Source organism: Cibotium barometz, chromosome 24 (assembly GCF_041138505.1).
Source record: "Cibotium barometz isolate CiBa-2024 chromosome 24, ASM4113850v1, whole genome shotgun sequence".
In the NCBI taxonomy this organism is placed as follows: Eukaryota; Viridiplantae; Streptophyta; class Polypodiopsida; order Cyatheales; family Cibotiaceae; genus Cibotium; species Cibotium barometz.
This window is the reverse complement of record NC_141069.1, coordinates 20,485,722-20,506,591: the sequence shown is the minus strand read 5'-3', so window position 1 is coordinate 20,506,591 and position 20,870 is coordinate 20,485,722. Positions and strand designations below refer to the sequence as shown.

Sequence of the window (20,870 nt, the reverse complement as noted above, 5' to 3'; positions counted from 1 at the left end):
ATCACCCGCATCTGAACTTCCAAGGAGATTCTCTTCATGGGTGATACCCTGTTGTAGAGAGAAGCCAAATGCTGCCAAATACCTTTGGCCAGCGTCATATGCTTTATATGATTGATTACCTGTGGTGTGCAATTGAGGAATATGAAAGAACAGAGTTTGGCATTGACACGATCCCATAACTGTGCCTGTGCCTCCCGTTCCTTCTGAATAGAGGGTAACTCCCCTTCCTCTTAACTCCGGCCGTGGAACCCCAACAACAATGAAATCAGCCAAGTCGTAAGACTCCAAAACAGGTTCCATCATTACCTTATATATGCCGTAGTTGTTTCCGTCCAACTGACAGTCCACCGGGAACGTGGGGAGTGTCGGGATCTTCATTGGCTTCTCTGCCATCTCAAGTAAATTTGCCATTGCGGGGGTGTAACTGAAAAGGGAGGGTGGGTGGGAAAAAATGAAGAACTAAACCTGAAAGTGGCTGTCCAGCAACACGGCCCGCCTTTCGCTTGCGTCTCCTCTTCATGTACGGCCCAAAACAGTCCTCCAATCAGCACTACAAACAGCCCCCCTCTTGCTCACACAGTTCCCACGATCTTCCAAGAGCCTAGCGCTTTGATACCATGTCAGAATATGCAGCGGAAATGAAGACAAGATCTGAAAACACCAAGAGCAAGTGCACAGCAGAAAAACGCAGAACTGAGAGAGAGAGAGAAGCGTATAACTCTGCTATATACACATGAAAATCCTGCAATACAATATATAGAGTGGGGGGGGCAAGGGGCCATTATATATGGCCCCATGCTGCTGGTCGGCCAGCAATAAACAGCCGACCGGAGCAATAAATGCCCACGACCAGCATAGGGTGCAGTCGGCCAGTACAAGGGCAGTCGGCCAAGTGCTGGACAGCAGTCGGGAGAGAATCCACACAGAGGTAGCCGACAGCCCTCCCACACCCAGAATGAAATGGGAAAAATATGGAAAGTGGGGAAAAATGAGAAAACACCTAAATCGGTCGGGCACACGCACAACAGAGGCCCTGGTGTAAATATGCAGACAGGAGATGACTGCTAACAACAACATGGCTCTCATCGCTTAGATGGTAGGAATGTTAGTTGCATTTGGCTGTGATGATTTTGGTGAGGTTACTTGGATTTCTTGTGACTCCTCGTCCATAGTGGGTGTCTCTTTTGTATTTCTTATAATAAGCAGCTCAATAATCCTTCTAGAGAGTGTACTAACCATCAACTAAGTGCGTGGGCGGCTATTATCGGTATCCCTCAGAGCTCAATAAACACCATTCAAAATATATATTTTTCGCCTTCTTAAAGCTAAAGCTTGTGATACCAATATTAACATTGGTCTCGCCTTGAGCCTAGCTGTTTCAGAGTGAACCTAATGCTCTGATACCAGTATCTATTGGTTATGTGTGAAAAACACATCTCAGTTCAGTCTTAGATGAGGATTGGTGGAGATGGGAGATCTTGTGGTTGGAATATTGTACTGGAAGTACATGGCACTAGGACTTTTTTTTGACAACTAATGCAGGATGCCATTTGGTATGACAATTGAGTTGTGTTGTGGTGCTTCTGCTAGGTTTGTTATGGTAGAGCTTGTTGCACTTTAAGATTAGATGTCTTGTTGGGATTCAGCTCTTGGATGAGAGTTGGATTGACTGTAAGCAATTAGATCTTTGTTGTTGGGTCTACAAGAGGAGTCTTATACTGACTAGGTAAGAGTCAGTAGACTTGAGTAGATGCTATGGACGGATGTTTGGATCTAGGGACTTGCTTACATAGGCTTGTCTTGTTATGCATTCACAAGGACGTGAATTGAACTTGAGGAGGGAAGTGTGTTATGTGTCTCGACCGGGCTAGGGTTAGGTTAACTTGGGACTAGGGCATAGTCACAAGGGATGGGGGACGGGGACAAGAACGGGACAGGGGACGGCCGTATGTAGGGGAACGTGGACGGGGATAGGAACAGCACTTAAAAATTACTTTGTCGGCACCACCCACTCACCGATACAGGCAAAGCTTGCATGCCCATGGCTGTGCACCGCCTCCATGAGGGGATGGGATGTGATTGATCTCATCCCACCATGTCCATCCCGTCATCCTTCTACGGGAAGTTGGAACTTGAAGTGCCGCGGCCCGCCGCCACGTGAGGAGGATGCCATGGATGATGGATGCCCATTGCCTCCTTCTCACTTTATAGCTTGAGAGAGAGAGAGAGAGAGAGAGAGAGAGAGAGAGAGTGAGTGAGTGAGGCTTGAGCCTTGAAAGTTGAGGGAGAACTTGAGTGTGAGGGTGTGTGTGTGTGTGTGTGTGTGAAAAGCTGGAGAGAGTGTGTGCGTGAGGGAGAGTGTGTGAGTCTTGAGAGGCTAGAGCTTGCTTGTGTGAGAGCTTGAAACTTGAGACCTTGGCCCTTGAGGCTTGCCGCTTGAGGGAGAGAGAGTGTGTGTGTGAAGCTTAAGCTTGGTGAGAGGGAGTGTGTGTGTGTGTGTCTTCTTATAGGGAGGGAGGCAAGAGAGAGGCCAAGGCCCAAAGCCTCAAAGGCTCAAGGCCTATGGGCCAAGGCTAAAGGCCCACGAAAAGCCCCCCCCCCCCCCCCCCCCCCCACGACCAGGAAAAAAGGGTCAAAATGTGACCATTGCCCAAACATTAACGTGGGGTGTTCCCATGCAGTCGTCCCTCACAACCGTCCCCTCTTGGATCCGTCCCCGGAACGTCGTCCCTTGTGAGGGACGACCAGCTGGGGATGTCCGTCCGTCCCTGTCACAAAGTGTTCCTGGGACGCTGTCCCCCGTTCCAAGGGTCCGTCCCCTGTGACTATGGACTAGGGACGTATGTTAACCCAAGATTAGGGTTAAGGCTTAGTTGGAGCATGGGGATTAGGAGGGTACAAATGTGGGCTAAGGGCATTAGCAAGATGAGGTCTAGATTGGCAAAGAGCTTATAATTAATAGCCTAGGGCTAAAAGTGGCTAAAAGCTTATAAGTAAAGTAGGAAAGCTTATAAATAAAGCAAGGGTCAATAATAGTCAAGTTATTGCTATGTAAGTGACCTTGGGGGCACTTACGAGTTATTGAGGTATCCACGTGGTAGATAGAAGGGCTACCAGGGGCGTGCAAAACCTCATGGCCATAAAGTTGCAAGGTGGGTGGTTCGGCCTAGTGGATGGGTGACGACGTTGGGGCCATTGGTACCAAGCAGGCTCACGGCAATGAGACTTGAGGCTCGAGGGTGGTTGGATGCACCAAACCTACGGTTGAGTGGTGAGTCGCTAGCCACAATCTGTCGCAATTGTCGTAGAAACTTCTACTTCAAAAGAAAGATCTCAAGATCCTTTCAAAGGCAAGCGTGCCATGGTGCAACCTCTACATGCACAAGCTACAACTATTACTTCCATGGTTCACGAACAATCTGCCATGCTAGAGGTAACTTCAAAAGATGGATATAATCAGTTTTTTCTATACAATACAAAGTTCAACAAAGGAATAGTGGATTTTGATCAGAGACTGAAGAAATAATTCTACTACATGGGACTTCACATTTAGTGCAAGAAGATACATCAACAATCATTTTTCTCACTTGGATCTTATTTTAAAAGAGAGGAAATGTCACTTTTGTGACTAATCTCTCTTAATTTCTTCTAATTACTGCCTAATCTTGATTATTAGTGAAGAGTTACTATTCAAAGGTTGTGTCATGTCTCAAGGGTTATTATGAAGGTGCATGTCCTCCCCAATTGGGCATATCCTGCTATCAATGTATTCCAAGAGACTACATTCCGAAGGAGAAGCTTGTCGAGCACCCGTTGTGCTTTCTCCAGTGCACCACACTTTGCATACAGCATTGCCAAGCACAATATCAGCCAATCTCGTCATCAATTTGTGGGCCCTTCTCGGCTGCTCTTATGCTACCACAGGCTTTCAAGATGCAGGAAAAGGAAAAGGTGGTTGAGTCAAGGAGGGCTTCCTCACCTTGCCCGCGTTGGGCATATCCTATGAATAGGGCATTTCAAGAGACTACATTCCGAACGGGGCACCACACGTTGCATATATGTCCAGCAAAGCATTGCCAAGCACAATATTTTTCCTTCAACGACACCTGTCTGACAATCTCGTCATGGATTTGTGGGCCCTTCTCGGCCGCTCCTATGCTGCCACAGGCTTTCAAGATGAAGGAGAAGGTGATTGAGTCTGGAGGGGCGCCCCTGTTTTACATCCATTCAAAACAGTTCAATGCTTCCTCACCCTGCAGAAGGTCGTTTTGCATCTGTTCGAAGCAGTTCAGAGCTTCCTCACCCCACCCGTGGTGGGCAGATGCGCCTCCTTCATCCTCTGCTCTGCCCCTGCTTCGAAAATTCAAATTGCTCCCCCTTTTTGCATCGCGCCCTTGCCAGCTGGGTTTACCTCTTCGTCCTAGTTTAGCATTGGGCCACGTGGAAGGTTGGATCTCCTTCACGACGCCCCAGCCGCCGTCGATCCCCTCTCCCCCTTCATTGAATGCCCGTGGGAGATAGTCCTGAGGGAGTCCAGCCCAGCTCGCTCTTTGCAGGTCTCTCTCTGTTTCTCACTGGACTTTCCGGAAAGTTTCCAGCCTCATAGACTCATACGTAGACACGCCTCTTGATTCCACACACATAATAATCATAACACGTGGCTTAACCACGAGCCAAAATCTCACATAGCTGCCTGCCTAAAAAGTCATCCCAATGCCCATCTCAGCAATCCCACAACAGAATAATTCTAGAATATTTCATTCAATATTAGCCATTACTTAATGAATCTCATATCACCACCCCAACCAATTTCTCTCCAAGCAATAAAGAGTCAAGACTTGTTTTTCAAAACCTTTCATTCAAATAACATATCAAATCCACCATACCATATACCATATTGATGGCATCAAGTATCTTTTGATAACACCAAATTTTATCCTGATACGCAACGTTGTCCAAACATCACAAAGCCAAGATACAAACTATTAACCACTTTGCGAACAAATCATGAGATATCCTAAATGAACGTGAATTGATTCGCTCACACTAAGTAGAAAAGTAATCAAAACCTTAATATTTCCAAAACAGTCAACAACATCTGTATGCCCGCGAAATGTCTTAACAATTGACAAGCATTTTTTCCAGATGAATTTTTTCGAAACAATAGCCATGTATTGAAGTAAAAATGAGATTGGGTTTCTAGCATGATCTGTAAAGGAACCAACTTGTGAGAAAGCTGAACTGGGCCAACAGATATGAAGCATGAGTATTTTCCAAATAATGTTGTGATTAGTTCTATTTTGTCGACTTTCAGCTACACAATATGGTTCAGCAAAAAACAGAAGTTATGCAGATTGATAAAGCGACTCAGGGATTTCACGATGGGCTCAACATACATTTGACATTCTCTCATGGCTTGAAGACACCCGTTCTAACCAGAACACCCCTCCAAAGATGCTGGATATCACATATATAACTACCAGAACGTAGGGAAGCTATCGTGGGATAGGCTGCTGCAGGGGGGTGCTGAATACCTTCAACCACAGCAGAAACCGCGACTTTGGCGTGTGGGATTTGAGCCGGGACTTGAGGAGCAAGTACAGGACGTGGGATAAGTGGCAAGCTGCCCACAAACGCATTAATATGCAAGCCTGCATAATGTTGAACGATGCTGTTGGCCTCCTGGATGAGGGGCCACACCACCCCCGGGCTTGGCATCAGCGCTGTGCCAATGACTGCAGCAGAGGGCAGGAATACTGCTTGCACGAGAGGATCCACTTCGCCACACTCGGCCGCCCAAGCTTCGTAGAACCCCCAAGTGCGGGAGGTCGTGCTCTCGATGAACACAGCACGTAGGTCCTCCCCTTCCACATCCGTTATTTCTGCACCAGCAAGGACCATCTGCCGGAGCAGACATGGTGGCAGATCTGTGCCGACAGTAGACATTCTCTTCAATCTGTGACGCACAGAAAGATCCAAGAAAAGGGTTCTCCTGTGCAGTCCTCATCTGCGTGCTCATCTGACGTAATCTAAAATAAGAGACTTGGGCGGTCACATAACATAGTAGGCTCAGGGTGCCCACGCATCGAGAAATAGGAGGTCTTTACACACGCCACGACAACCCACCGGTTAACGTTTGCACTTTGCAACTTTTTGATTTTTAGAAAAATAACGCCTTCGTCGTTTTGCAGGTGTCCGCGCATTCGCAGCTTGGACGGGGAGTGGCTCCCGGACGTACTCGTCCGCCATTAATGCGCTAGGACTTTTTAATGTAACGAGCTCTCTGTGTGTAACAAGCCTCATTAATGCACTAGGATTTTTTAATTTGGGGGACTTGGCTATTTATGGATAGATACATGTATGGTGGGGATTGTATAATTCAAAACTACAACATGTAAACATACAAAGAGGGATTATCATTTTCATTTGTCAAGAGTTTTATGGCAAAAGGAGCACTACCATCTTTCATCACCAATCTTTGAACATCATTTTACATCGAGAATAAAGCCGCTCGTTTTGCATGCTTTGGGTGATTTACAACACCTCTAGGTATTTGTATAGCGGCCCGTTTTGCACGCTTTGACTATTCCATATCATTAAATGTTTAACATGGGCGTTTCATACCACCCTTAGGCTTTTCAAGAGCGCAAAAGCTCGCCACGAGTGGCGTGCGCTTCATTGCTTGGTCGGCACGACGGCATCGGCGGGCTGCTCTTGTCCCGCCGTGCCAGCCCACATTGACCAGCGCCCCACGACGAGCGGCGAACTAGCTCGCACTAGTCCACATCCGCGCACCCGCGACCTCCATTCGCTTCCCTCCCAGCAATTTCAAGCACTTTTTAACTCTCTTTTCAAAGTCCTTTTCATCTTTCCCTCGCGATACTTGTTCGCTATCGGTCTCTTGTTCGTATTTAGCCTTGGATGGAATCTACCACCCACTTAGGGCTGCATTCCCAAACAACCCAGTTCGTTGCGACGGTGCCTCGTGGAGCGACAGGGTCCGAGCTTGACGGGGCTCTCACCCTCTCTAACGCTCCTTTCCAGGGGACTTGGGCCTGGTCCGTCGCGTAGAGGACGTCTCTCTAGACTACAATTCGCACGGCGAGGCCGCATAATTTTCATACTGGGCTCTTTCCGGTTCGCTCGCTCTACTAGGGAAATCCTTGTTAGTTTCTTTTCCTCCGCTTAGTGATATGCTTAAACTCAGCGGAGAGCCTTGCCTGATCTGCGGTCTGTGCGTTCAATGCCGATCGGGGAGGGGCACTCCCCTCTCGCAAAGCCCGTTCTTGACATACTCGCACCGCCGAGCGGCGAGCCTACTGTATAAGGCACAGACCGCAGATCAGGCAAGGCTCTCCGCTGAGTTTAAGCATATCACTAAGCGGAGGAAAAGAAACTAACAAGGATTTCCCTAGTAGAGCGAGCGAACCGGAAAGAGCCTAGTATGAAAATTATGCGGCCTCGCCGTGCGAATTGTAGTCTAGAGAGACGTCCTCTACGCGACGGACCAGGCCCAAGTCCCCTGGAAAGGAGCGTTAGAGAGGGTGAGAGCCCCGTCAAGCTCGGACCCCGTCGCTCCACGAGGCACCGTCGCGATGAACTGGGTTGTTTGGGAATGCAGCCCTAAGTGGGTGGTAGATTCCATCCAAGGCTAAATACGAGCAAGAGACCGATAGCGAAGTATCGCGAGGGAAAGATGAAAAGGACTTTGAAAAGAGAGTTAAAAAGTGCTTGAAATTGCTGGGAGGGAAGCGAATGGAGGTCGCGGGTGCGCGGATGCGGACTAGTGCGAGCTAGTTCGCCGCTCGTCGTGGGGCACTGGTCAATGTGGGCTGGCACGGCGAGACAAGAGCAGCCCGCCGATGCCGTCGTGCCGGAATGAAGCGCATGCCACTCGTGGCGAGCTTTTGCGCTCTTGAAAAGCCTAAGGGTGGTATGAAACGCCCATGTTAAACATTTAATGATATGGAATAGTCAAAGCGTGCAAAACGGGCCGCTATACAAATACCTAGAGGTGTTGTAAATCACCCAAAGCATGCAAAACGGGCGGCTTTATTCTCGATGTAAAATGATGTTCAAAGATTAGTGATGAAAGATGGTAGTGCTCCTTTTGCCATAAAACTCTTGACAAATGAAAATGATAACCCCTCTTTGTATGTTTACATGTTGTAGTTTTGAATTATACAATCCCCACCATACATGTATCTATCCATAAATAGCCAAGTCCCCCAAATTAAAAAATCCTAGTGCATTAATGAGGCTTGTTACACACAGAGAGCTCGTTACATTAAAAAGTCCTAGCGCATTAATGGCGGACGAGTGCGTCCGGGAGCCACTCCCCGTCCAAGCTGCGAATGCGCGGACACCTGCAAAACGACGAAGGCGTTATTTTTTGAAAAATAAAAAAGTTACAAAGTGCAAACGTTAACCGGTGGGTTGTCGTGGCGTGTGTAAAGACCTCCTATTTCTCGATGCGTGGGCATCCTGAGCCTACTATGTTATGTGACCACCCAAGTCTCTTATTTTAGATTACGTCAGGTGAGCACTGCACAGGAGAACCCTTTTCTTGGATCTTTCTGTGCGTCACAGATTGAAGAGAATGTCTACTGTCGGCACAGATCTGCCACCATGTCTGCTCCGGCAGATGGTCCTTGCTGGTGCAGAAATAACGGATGTGGAAGGGGAGGACCTACGTGCTGTGTTCATCGAGAGCACGACCTCCCGCGCGTGGGGGTTATACGAAGCTTGGGCGGCCGAGTGTGGCGAAGTGGATCCTCTCGTGCAAGCAGTATTCCTGCCCTCTGCTGCAGTCATTGGCACAGCGCTGATGCCAAGCCCGGGGGTGGTGTGGCTCCTCATCCAGGAGGCCAACAGCATCGTTCAACATTATGCAGGCTTGCATATTAATGCGTTTGTGGGCGGCTTGCCACTTATCCCACGTCCTGTACTTGCTCCTCAAGTCCCGGCTCAAATCCCACATGCCAAAGTCGCGGTTTCTGCTGTGGTTGAAGGTATTCAGCACCCCCATGCAGCAACCTATCCCACGATAGCTTCCCTACGTTCTGGTAGTTATATATGTGATATCCAGCATCTTTGGAGGGGTGTTCTGGTTAGGACGGGTGTCTTTAAGCCATGAGAGAATGTCAAATATATGTTGAGCCCATCGTGAAATCCCTGAGTCGCTTTATCAATCTGCATAACTTCTGTTTTTTGCTGAACCATATTGTGTAGCTGAAAGTCGACAAAATAGAACTAATCACAACATTATTTGGAAAATACTCATGCTTCGTATCTGTTGGCCCAGTTCAGCTTTCTCACAAGTTGGTTTCTTTACAGATCATGCTAGAAACCCAATCTCATTTTTACTTCAATACATGGCTATTCGGAAAAATTCATCTGGAAAAAATGCTTGTCAATTGTTAAGACATTTCGCGGGCATAGAGATGTTGTTGACTGTTTTGGAAATATTAAGGTTTTGATTACTTTTCTACTTGGTGTGAGCGAATCAATTCACGTTCATTTAGGATATCTCATGATTTGTTCGCAAAGTGGTTAATAGTTTGTATGTTGGCTTTGTGATGGTTGGACAACGTTGCGTATCAGGATAAAATTTGGTGTTATCAAAAGATACTTGATGCCATCAATATGGTATATGGTATGGTGGATTTGATATGTTATTTGAATGAAAGGTTTTGAAAAACAAGTCTTGACTCTTTATTGCTTGGAGAGAAATTGATTGGGGTGGTGTTATGAGATTCATTAAGTAATGGCTAATATTGAATGAAATATTCTAGAATTATTTTGTTGTGGGATTACTGAGATGGACATTGGGATGACTTTTTAGGCAGGCAGCTATGTGAGATTTTGGCTCGTGGTTAAGCCACGTGTTATGATTATTATGTGTGTGGAATCAAGAGGCGTGTCTACGTATGAGTCTCTGAGGCTGGAAACTTTCCGGAAAGTCCAGTGAGAAACAGAGAGAGACCTGCAAAGAGCGAGCTGGGCTGGACTCCCTCAGGACTATCTCCCACGGGCATTCAATGAAGGGGGAGAGGGGATCGACGGCGGCTGGGGCGTCGTGAAGGAGATCCAGCCTTCCACGTGGCCCAATGCTAAACTAGGACGAAGAGGTAAACCCAGCTGGCAAGGGCGCGATGCAAAAAGGGGGAGCAATTTGAATTTTCGAAGCAGGGGCAGAGCAGAGGATGAAGGAGGCGCATCTGCCCACCACGGGCGGGGTGAGGAAGCTCTGAACTGCTTCGAACATATGCAAAACGACCTTCTGTAGGGTGAGGAAGCATTGAACTGTTTTGAGTGGATGTAAAACGGGGGCGCCCTTCCAGACTCAATCACCTTCTCCTTCATCTTGAAAGCCTGTGGCAGCATAGGAGCGGCCGAGAAGGGCCCACAAATCCATGACGAGATTGTCAGACAGGTGTCGTTGAAGGAAAAATATTGTGCTTGGCAATGCTTTGCTGGACATATATGCAACGTGTGGTGCCCCGTTCGGAATGTAGTCTCTTGAAATGCCCTATTCATAGGATATGCCCAATGCGGGCAAGGTGAGGAAGCCCTCCTTGACTCAACCACCTTTTCCTTTTCCTGCATCTTGAAAGCCTGTGGTAGCATAAGAGCAGTCGAGAAGGGCCCACAAATTGATGACGAGATTGGCTGATATTGTGCTTGGCAATGCTGTATGCAAAGTGTGGTGCACTGGAGAAAGCACAACGGGTGCTCGACAAGCTTCTGCTTCGGAATGTAGTGTCTTGGAATACATTGATAGCAGGATATGCCCAACTGGGGGGGTGGGTGAGAAAGCACTGACGTGTTTCGAACAGCAGATGCAAAACAAGGCCGTCCCTCTGGCAGCATAGGAGCAAATTCTTGATGGGATTGCCAAACACGGGTTGGTGGGAAATGATATTGTGCTTGGCAATGCCCCTGGTGGATATGTATGCAAAGTGTGGTGCACTCGTGAAAGCACGACAAGTGCTGGACGAGCTTTTCGTTCAGGATGTAGTCTCTTGGAATGCATTGCAGGATATGCCCAACAGTGGCAGGGTGAGGAAGCAGTGAATTGTTTCGAACGGATGCAAGACGAGGGCGTCCCTCCTGACTCAATCACCTTCTCCTGCACCTTCAAAGCCTATGGTAGCATAGGAGCAGCCAAAAAGGGCCAACAAATTCATGACAGGATAGTTCGTCGAAAAAAAATTCTTGGCAATGCTTTGAAGTTTGGTGGATATGTATGCAAAGTGTGGTGCACTCGAGAAAGTACTACGACCAGCGCTTGACGAGCTTCCTGTTCTCTTGGAATGCACTGTTCGGAGGATTCGCCCAACTGGGGCAGGTTGCGGAAGCACTAAAGTGTTTCGACTGGATGCAAAACCTGGGCATCCCTCCTGATGCAGTCACCTTTACCTGCAACTTGAAAGCCTGTCGCGTAGCATAGGAGCAGCCGAGAAGGGCCAACAAATTCGTGACGAGATTGTCACACATGGGTTGCTGGGCTTTGGACATTGGATATGTATGCAAATTGCGGTGCACTCGACAAAGCCTAACGAATGTAGTCTCTTGGAATTGTATTCTCTTGGCATGCAATGTTTGCAAGAAATGCCCAACTGGGACAGGTCCGAAAGCACTAAAGTGTTTCGAGCGGATTTAAAACCAGGGCCTCCCTCCTAAAGCAGTCACCTTTACCTGCATCTTGAAAGCCTATGGCAGCATAGGAGCAGCCAAGAAGGGCCAACAAATTCATGACAAGATTGTCAGACTTGGTCTGCTGGGAAGTGATATTGTGCTTAGCAATGCTTTGATGGATATGTATGCAAAGTGTGGTGCACTAGAGAAAGCACGACGGGTGCTTGACGAGCTTCTCGGTCGGAATGTAGTCTCTTGGAATGCACTGATAGCAGGATATGCCAGACTGGGGCAGGGTGAGGGAGCACTCTAGTGTTTCAAGTAGATGCAAAACGAGGGCGTCCCTCCTAAATCAGTCACCTTTACCTGCATCTTGAAAGCCTGTGGCAGCATAGGAGTAGCTGAGAAGGGCCAACAAAATCATGACGAGATTGTGATATAGGGGTCGTGGAAAGCTTGTATGGCAGCATAATAGCAGTCGAGAAGGGCCAACAAATTCATAATGAGATCATCGAGTTGGGCTGTTAGAAAATGATATTGTGCTTGACAATGGTACGTACTGCTAAATGTGGTGCACTAGAGAGCACAACGGGTGCTTGACGAGCTTCTCGTTCGGAGTCTCTTGGAATGCATTGATCATAGGATATGCCCATCAGGGCAGGGTGAGGAAGCACTTAAGTGTTTCAAACGGATGCAAAACGAGTGTGGTCCCTCTTGACTTAGTCACCTTTTCCTGCATCTTGAAAGCCTGTGGCAGCTTGTCAGACAGGGGCTAGTGGGAAATGATATTGTGTTTGGCAATGCTTTGGTGGATATGTATGCAAAGTGTGGTGCACCCATAAAAGGAAGACGGGTGCTTGAAAAGCTTCTCGTTTGGATTATAGTCTCTTGGAATGCACTGATCGCAGGATATGCCCAACTGGGGTAGGGTGAGGAAGCACTGTGGCCTTTCAAATGTGTTTCAAAAAGGGCTAGGGTGATTCATAACACAATGCCCATCAAAGAATCCTACATCATTATTTGTCCATGCATCTAGAACATCAAACAAATGCAGGGTGGCACAAGAGCACTACAACTATGTGAAACATGAAGCCCTTGAGAAAAAAGAGAAGACTAATACTTTGTTGGTGAAAGCATCCAACTAGGAGTAGGTCGAAGATACAAATAATGGTATCTTCAACAAGTGCAAATGCTTATCATCTCAACCCTTGGCATTTAATGAAAGCAATAGTACAAAAACCACAAGAGAAGTCGCAAGCACTCTAATATGATGGTTGTGTCCTCATTTCTTGGACTCCCCTCCCCTATTTCTTTATTGACCCCCCACTTAGCTAACCTTCTTCATTATATTCATTGTTTCATATGGATTTTGGTAACGCCTTGAAAGAGGATGGAAATGCCACCAAAAACATAACAAATATCCAAAAAAGAAAATAAAAGAAAAAAGCTATAAAAATCAACAATGCATACAAATAAGTCACGGTCTTTCTACAAATTTCTTTTCATCATAGTAATGCCCCATCTCTTCTGGAGGGACAACAAAGCAATGATGCCACATCTTCCAACTATTGTACTCTTAACTACAAGTGTGCTAACCTCATCACCTCCCTGTGATCATCAACATCTTCAATCGTAAGTGATTTATCAAGAAGGGAAGTATGTTAAGTGCTTTAGTTAACTTGAGAAATCCACAATCATATGTAAAAGAACACCTTCATATATTGTAGTCTTGTCTTTTTTATGCTTTGAGTGCTTTTAAGATACTCTAGAATCATGTACATCAAGAATGAGACTAGATATTCAATTAGCTGTTTCCCAAACCAACAAATTTATGCAAAGCCCAAGTATCATGCATTGGCAAGGAATTAAGCATATCATCCGCTATCTTTAAGGCACCCACGATCTTGGCTTGTTTTATCTTGCACGCGGCGCCGTGCGGGGGAGGGGGGCCTGTTATATGTTTGTAGTGACTCTGACTGGGCTGGAGACTACGACACCTGACAATTAACCAGTGTTTGGACTTTACATCCACACATATTTTAAGCCATTGCTACAAAGTGTCGAAAGCATGTAAACACCTCTGCTTTCGCTTTCAAAGGGTAAACCCAAGCAAACCTGGAGTAGTCATCGATGAATGTGACGAAGTAAAGATGCCCCCCTATGGATGGTGTCCGCATTGGACCACATACATCACTATGTATGAGCTGTAATTTACTTTCAGCTCTAACAGCTCCATCTTTGGGAAATGGTTTTCGTTGCATCTTTCCCAAAATACACCCCACATACATGTCTTGTTGGAGACTCAAGAGGCGGCATATTATCAACCATATGATGCTTCTGCAAAAGCATCAAACTCTGAAAATTTACATGCCCAAAACGAGCATGCCATAGCTCTGCTTCATGCATAGCAGGAGTGTGGACAGCCACTGTATTTGCATCATAAGTATGCTTGTCATAGCTGTCCAGCTTATACAAGCCTTTGTATCGTGTTCCAGAAGTGACTATTTCATAACCCTTTGATGGGTCTTTTACCAAACACTTCCCATCTTCAAATTCAACCTTTAAACCTTGGTCGTTTATGGTTGAGACAGAGAGCAGATTTTTCTTTATCCCTGGAACATACAATACATTTTTCATACCTATATTGGCACCATTGGCTGCAATAAGTACGACATTGCCAATTCCCTTTACTGGATATGTGGTACGATCTGCACATTATACAGTGTGGCCATTTGAAGCATAAACCAAGTGCTAAAATACATCTTTGCATGAAGTGATGTGGCTCGAAGCACCACTATCAAAATACCATGATACATCCTGTCTGTCAGATGCAATGCAAGACATATCATTGTCTGAAGCACTTGGTGTGTCGCTAGTGCATGTGACCAAAAATCCACTTGACCTTCCAGCTGGACCTTTTGTGCCCATGTCCAAATTGTTGTCCTCTTCTGCATGACTCAGACCTCTTATTTGGATAGAAAAACAAATCTATGTGCAAAAAAAAGGCAACAAACCCTTAACGCTAATCAAAACACATGAATAACTAGGTGATAGGGGAGCCCACACCTTACACAGCTGCACCATGTCGTCAAAATACTTCTTCTCTTGTTCTCTTAAAGACTCAAACTTTTCAACAGTATCAATGTCCACCTTATGTTTGGTTTTAGGCTTAGGGGGTTCAAAGGGACCGGTCAAGATGGCAATCTTTGCATTTTCAATTCTCTTTGGCATTTGAGGATGGCTCATGTCCTTGTCCACAGTAATCCCATCCACAAGTTCTGTATCCTCGAGCTTGCCTCCAACCTTGCCTTCAACCTTGATAAGGTCAAGATTTACATCCTTTCTTTCAAGATCAGCCACGGCTAGCACCGCTTTAACGGCAATTTCAGCAAGCCTGCGCTTGCACCGATTTACACTGCAACATGAGAGACAGATGGTCAGCATTCCCCTGCATGCAATGGCATCAGGATAAAGATAAAGCCTGCCCCAACACTTGTATACATACATGCATGAAAGAGCCATACACTAGAGCATACCTTAAGAACCTGAAACTAATGCCATACACATAGCCAAGAGAACAAGGAGAAGAACCTTACATTTTTGAGGATAGTGTAGCCATGCATGTCTGCACTAGAGGTTCAATGTTTGATGAACTGAACTCAAACTTTTGGGCAATATTGGAAAGATGATCAACAGCCATCTTTGAAGCCATCTCGTAGCCCTCTGCAATTCGAATAGGGTGGATGCCTCGGTCTAAGAGCAGCTCTGCCTGCTCAAGCAATGCACCAGCTGTTACCACTACTCCTGTTGTTCCATCACCTATCTCATAATCCTGACTCCTCGACAGTTCCACCATTAACTTGCCTATTTGATTCTCCACATCCATTTGCTCCAAAATAGTGGCTCCATCGTTGGCTGTGAAAGTGACCATTGTGAAGAAGAACAATTGAAGATTATAAACCAAGACATAGACTGCAAAGGAAAGTATACAACAATATGCACACATGCATAAGCAAACAGTTCTGCACATTGAAGGATCCTGCTGTACCATGGCCTAAATGTGAGACACTAAGGATCTCTATGATAACCTGAAGCTACAAATTACCCTATTAATGGGCTGCAAGCCCATCCACCAATCCATATAGCATAGTATCCACACAACATACATGACTAGTCTACACCAGTGAGGGCAAGCTTCATGTGTCTCTCATTACTCAAAGACTTCCATGTAACAGGCGACTTGACTCATGATCAACTTCTCAAGGAGTGCCTAAATGTTCCGAGTCAAGCCCATATATCGGACTGATTGCACACTTTTGGCCCTTGAGAACCAATTCAAGGTTGCATCTCTTGCCCGGACACATGCCGCCTTGGGGTTTAAAGTGGGAGACATAGTATATAATTGTCTCTGCCTTGTTACCAATTTGGGGAAAGTCTTCCACGTAGCTCTCTAGTCCTTTTAGGCTTGACTCATGACCAGTTCCTCAAGGAGTGCCTAACTGTTCCGGATCATGCCCATATATCAGTATGTTTGTGCATGTCAATAACTGACATTAGACTATTTACAGCTCATTGAATCTATTTTTTAATCTAAACCTTTGGCCCTGCAACCAGTCATTGTCATCCTTTGCCTGGATACCAAAGTATCTACCTGTGCTCTGCCTTGTTACCAGTTTGGGGAAACAAAAATGACATGCATGCGGCGAAGCAGGAAAAGAAAAATAAGGAACCAAAAGAAAGAGATGACAATTTGAGGAACTGCACATAATCAAATATACATGATGTATGAGAACAGTATAGATAATACTCAAATGCCGCAATTGAGCAACATCTCCACAACTGTGTTGTGAACACAGAATAAGAGCCTGTTCATGATTACTACATTTGACAACTCTAGGTTGTGTAGTTGGCATACTAGACAAAGTCACTAGATCACAACAAACATGTTGCCTCCTCCCATCTAAGGCTTCTCAACTTCCAGCCACCAGTCAAGCAGCATCTATTGTCATGGAGAAGGAAGGAGGACGCAGGCAGTGGAAGGAGGGGAAAGAGAGGTTTTTCCGACACCTCTGCGTCATCGAAGGGTCCAAAGTTCAAACCAAGGCAGGCCTTAAAAGTTAAAAACCACCTATGCGCCGTCACAACAGACAAGTATGGGAGTCTTGAACTGCTTTTGATCTGGCAATTTTGTTTGTAAGCTAACCACTCTATGTAAAATGTGCTCTGATCTTTACATATTAGAAAGAGGTACATCCTTGAAAATTGCGGTTTTCCTTGGTAAACACGCTGGAGAGAGGCTATGACATCTTTTTTCTCTTCTGAGATCAAGACTATATAAAATAGTCTGCTGATCCCCAAGGCATAGCCTAGTGGTGAGAGCCCACAGCCCTCACTGGGAGGTGGTGGGTTTGAAACACCCACTCGCAAGAGGAGATTTACATGCTAATGTGTATACCATGCAGGCAGGTACGGTAGCCACACCGGCCACCACCAACACTCTGCCAGGCACTCTGTGCCTTCGTCATCTAACAACAGCCTGCAGCCAGGCTCCTCAAAGACTCGACTCGTGCCATGGAGACATCGAAGAGTGTCCGACAGGTGGTTCTTCTGGGCAGGGTGCTTATTACACCAACCGCAACCAAGCGGCTCACTAGGGTGGAAAACCTTGAGGTAATTGGGTGCGTGAGCATAACTTCCCTTAGGGGAAAAAACGCGCCCATCTTGGGCAGGTAAACATACAAGAAACTTCACATGCAACATAGGCTAAAAGAGCAACTTCGGGTATCTTAATCAAAATTAGGTAACTTCAAAACACCTACAAATCCCGATTAAGGTAGCTTAAACAAACTTGGGATAACTTCATCAGAAAAGCGAGTGCTTTGCAGGTCAGATGTTGAGGAACCTACTGATGGTCACATCGCCGTCGGGGCTCTGCAGCATTTTGTCCATGCCCTTGGGACCTAGAGAGGTGCGCAATATTCTCGCTACAGACTTGGCAGCACTGATGTTGGCCTTCTGGGCGTCCAGGCCGCGCACCCGCGACTTCTGTTCCTGCTCTCTGATGATGATGAAGGGCCGCCCGAACTCGTCGAAGGCCAGCGCCATCGCCCTCCACTGCTTGCTTCAAACAGGAAAGAACTCAAAGAGAAGCGCGAAAACAGACTACTAGGGTTCAAGAATTAATCTCCGCATTCAGGAGCCTCAAGATTGAAAAAATCTGTAAGTGGGCCTTCTCACACAATTTATTGTGCACAAGGTGTGGGTAGGTTCACCCAAGGATTCTATTGCAAAAGCACTAGTAATTCACCAGCCACAACCAGTTGGCAAAAGTGAAGCATAGAATGATAATGCATGTCTCCTTTGATGCCATATAGTTCATCAACTCAACCCTCCAAGCTTGCATTGCTATAGTTAACATCAAGGAAGCCCACTCTATGGTTGATCAGGGACGCTTGCCATACCCATTGTACTATGTTGGTAGTTGGTATCATGGGTGATACCACATTAATATTGAGATGGTCTAGTGTTGTTGATATATACATTTGGAACCATGCTGGTGTTATTGGTATTGTGGGTGATCACCATGTTAAATACTAAGCTACTTGTATGTGTTTGTGTCTATTTTACCTCATCATATCCAAATTGATTATGTGGATTCCAATTAATTATTTTGACTGACATGGTTGGTGTTAGTGAGTAGTGCAATGGCGTCAACTTACGTGCGGCATTGATGCTGGTTTATACACTATGGTGTCGAGCATAGCATTATTTTTAAGTTGGTCGTATGCTAATGTCAATGAGTGGTTTGGCTTGATGTCCTATTTTGGTTTTAGCTGAGCATTATATTTTTTAGTTGGTCGTATGTTAGTCTTAGTGATTAGTTTGACGCTTTATTTTGGTTTTAGTCAGGTGTTTATGTAAGTGATGTGTATTGCATCGATAGACCATGTGTATTTATTTTCAAGTACTTAAGTAAGTTTGCTTATTAAGGAGGTTATTTTTGTAAAAGCACAAATCTAATTTCGGAAGTTCAAACTATTATTATTAGCTCCAAGGGTCTACTTTCGGAAGTTCAAACTATTATTATTAGCTCCAAGGGTCGAATTTAGAAATACAATATTTAAATACCCACGAGGGAGATGGAGTCACTCACATTAGGGGAGGGAGATTTCACTCTTCCAATCCTAATGTTCCAATGGTATCTGAGCTTTTGTACGCTCACATAGGGAAGATAAAAATCGAGCTTTAAGGAATTGGAAATAACAAAGAGAAGGCCATACGTATGGTGCTTGGGAAGATAAAAAATAAGCTTTAAGGAATTGGAAATAACAAAGAGAAGGCCATATGTTTGGTGCTTGGAGAGAAAATTAAATAGAAAGGGAAAGGAAAATACAACACAAATCGTGAAGAGAAAAGTACATCTAGGCAGCTAGGCTTACGTCATTGGGCAAAGAAAAAGCAAAAGGGAGGACCCTCAAAACAAATAGCATAACTGCAACCTTAGCTTATGGAAGGAGGCAAATCTAACAACATAATGGGATTTCTCTTCAAGAAAACAACACCCTCCTTCTACATATGGAACGGCAAACTTAAACTTGATTTCTTCACCTCTTCTAGAACATATTACATAGGTGCATTCACCCAATGGCTTGGGCAATCCATATATGCCAAATAGTAGGTTTTAGTGAGAAAAACACACATCCCATCTCTAAGCAATATGCACTGTTTTCATTGTTCTTAGTGGGATTACTTTTTTCTAATCACCAAAAGAGGGATTCAGCTTACGGATTAAGCTTTGTATCTTTTGCCTACTTTAAAAGGGGCCATTTTAATGTGTGTAAAACCTAAAAAGAGTCTTTTCAGTGCGGGAGGCCATATGCAAGAGGTGTTCTTGCATAGAAGGAGCCTGCAAACTAGAGAAAAATTCCTCGGTTTCTATATTTATTATCTTGCCTCTCTACTACAACATAAGGATGAGTTCTCTATTCCATTTACAAGTGTCTTGAAGTGCAATTGGCTTCACTATCACTTGGGATGAGGGTGAGCTTGATCTCCTTACAAGCAAACTTCTTCATCCACACACATAAGAGTAGACAAGCACACAAGAGAGAGACAATGATGGCTAAATTTTCTTCTTTTTTCTTCACTTCTCTATAGCCATAACATAAAGGTAAGAGTACATACTATAAGGGAAAGTACACTACTACTAAAACATGTAAGGTCCATAGTGCGGACCTGACTATATGAGCTAGCACTATAACTATGCCATAACTCTAGTAAACCAAAGTGGCTTTTAAACAACCTATAAACCTCTCCTGGCATATCAACCATAATCTCACCAACCATGCTAGTGGCATAAGTGCAATGGTGTCATTCTGGCATGTCATCCATATCCAAACTAGTAGTTAAACTTGATATCTCAACACTCCCCCTTAAGCTCAACTCCATATCGTGCACTCCAAGTAAGCTTCTAAATGTGTGAAGCTTCTTTGTACTATCTAATGCCTTCATAAAGATGTCAGCTACCCAATCCTTAGTGCTGCATAAACCAAATCTACATCACCTCTTAGAACCTTCTCTCTCACAAAATGATAATGCACCTCATGATACATCGAGTTACTAGCTAACTATATGCTGTTCATGTTATCATAATAAATGACAACTTCCCTATCCATGGGCTCACCCATATCTACAAGTGCCTTCTGTAACCAAGCTACCTTATATGTAGCACCCGTGTACTCAACCTCTACCAACCTAATCTATATTCATGTACCCATGCACCTATACTTGTATGCGAGTCTCATATAAAAGTTTATAGCATAATGTGGACTTTATGTGCCTATGTATTTTCCTAGCCACATCTAAATGTGGCTTTCTCGGGACTTGCATAAACTAACTCACCACCACCACCGATCCAACTAAATAGCTCAAATCTAGCCTACATAAACTAGCTCACGAATCCAGGTAAATAGCTCAAATCTAGCCTGGTGATAGTGGTATAAATTAAACTACCTCTACTAGGCGTTTATACATGGTAAGGTCCTCCAAGAGATCACATGTAACCTCAATCATTGAGATTGGTCTTGGAAAAGCATTTGCTCAATGCTCCACCCTCGTATTGCTTCTATGGGTGACGGATGTGCTTTATTTTGTAAGGCCCCCTTTATGAGAAGTAGCCATCATGGTGAGCAGCACCCGGCCACACCCAGCACAATTCCCAGTTTAGACAT

At 45.2% G+C, this 20,870-nt stretch overlaps 2 protein-coding genes across 4 annotated transcripts in view; one reads left to right on the top strand and one right to left on the bottom strand.

The window, feature by feature from the left end:
• The window catches only part of LOC147625003 (uncharacterized), a 46,239-nt gene extending 27,988 nt beyond the window's left edge, over window positions 1-18,251 (top strand). Inside the window, exons 7-8 of one of the 3 annotated variants that reach the window (XR_015268899.1) lie at window positions 16,622-17,440; window positions 17,526-18,251. Coding sequence is in view for 2 of the 3 variants with exons in the window: in XM_086818224.1 (XP_086674350.1) it covers window positions 16,622-16,837 (216 nt within the window). In the remaining variant the exon portion in view is untranslated. Of the gene's footprint in view, window positions 1-10,841; window positions 11,496-16,621 lie in introns of those variants that run through there. The other 2 variants (XM_086818224.1, XM_086818225.1) reach the window with 2 other exon arrangements.
• Window positions 17,346-17,745, bottom strand: LOC147625004 (TCP-1/cpn60 chaperonin family protein). Its single transcript, XM_086818227.1, has one exon. The coding sequence runs from the start codon at window positions 17,743-17,745 to the stop codon at window positions 17,527-17,529; it is 219 nt and encodes a 72-aa protein (XP_086674353.1). The 3' UTR covers window positions 17,346-17,526.
• Window positions 18,252-20,870: the final 2,619 nt, after the last annotated feature.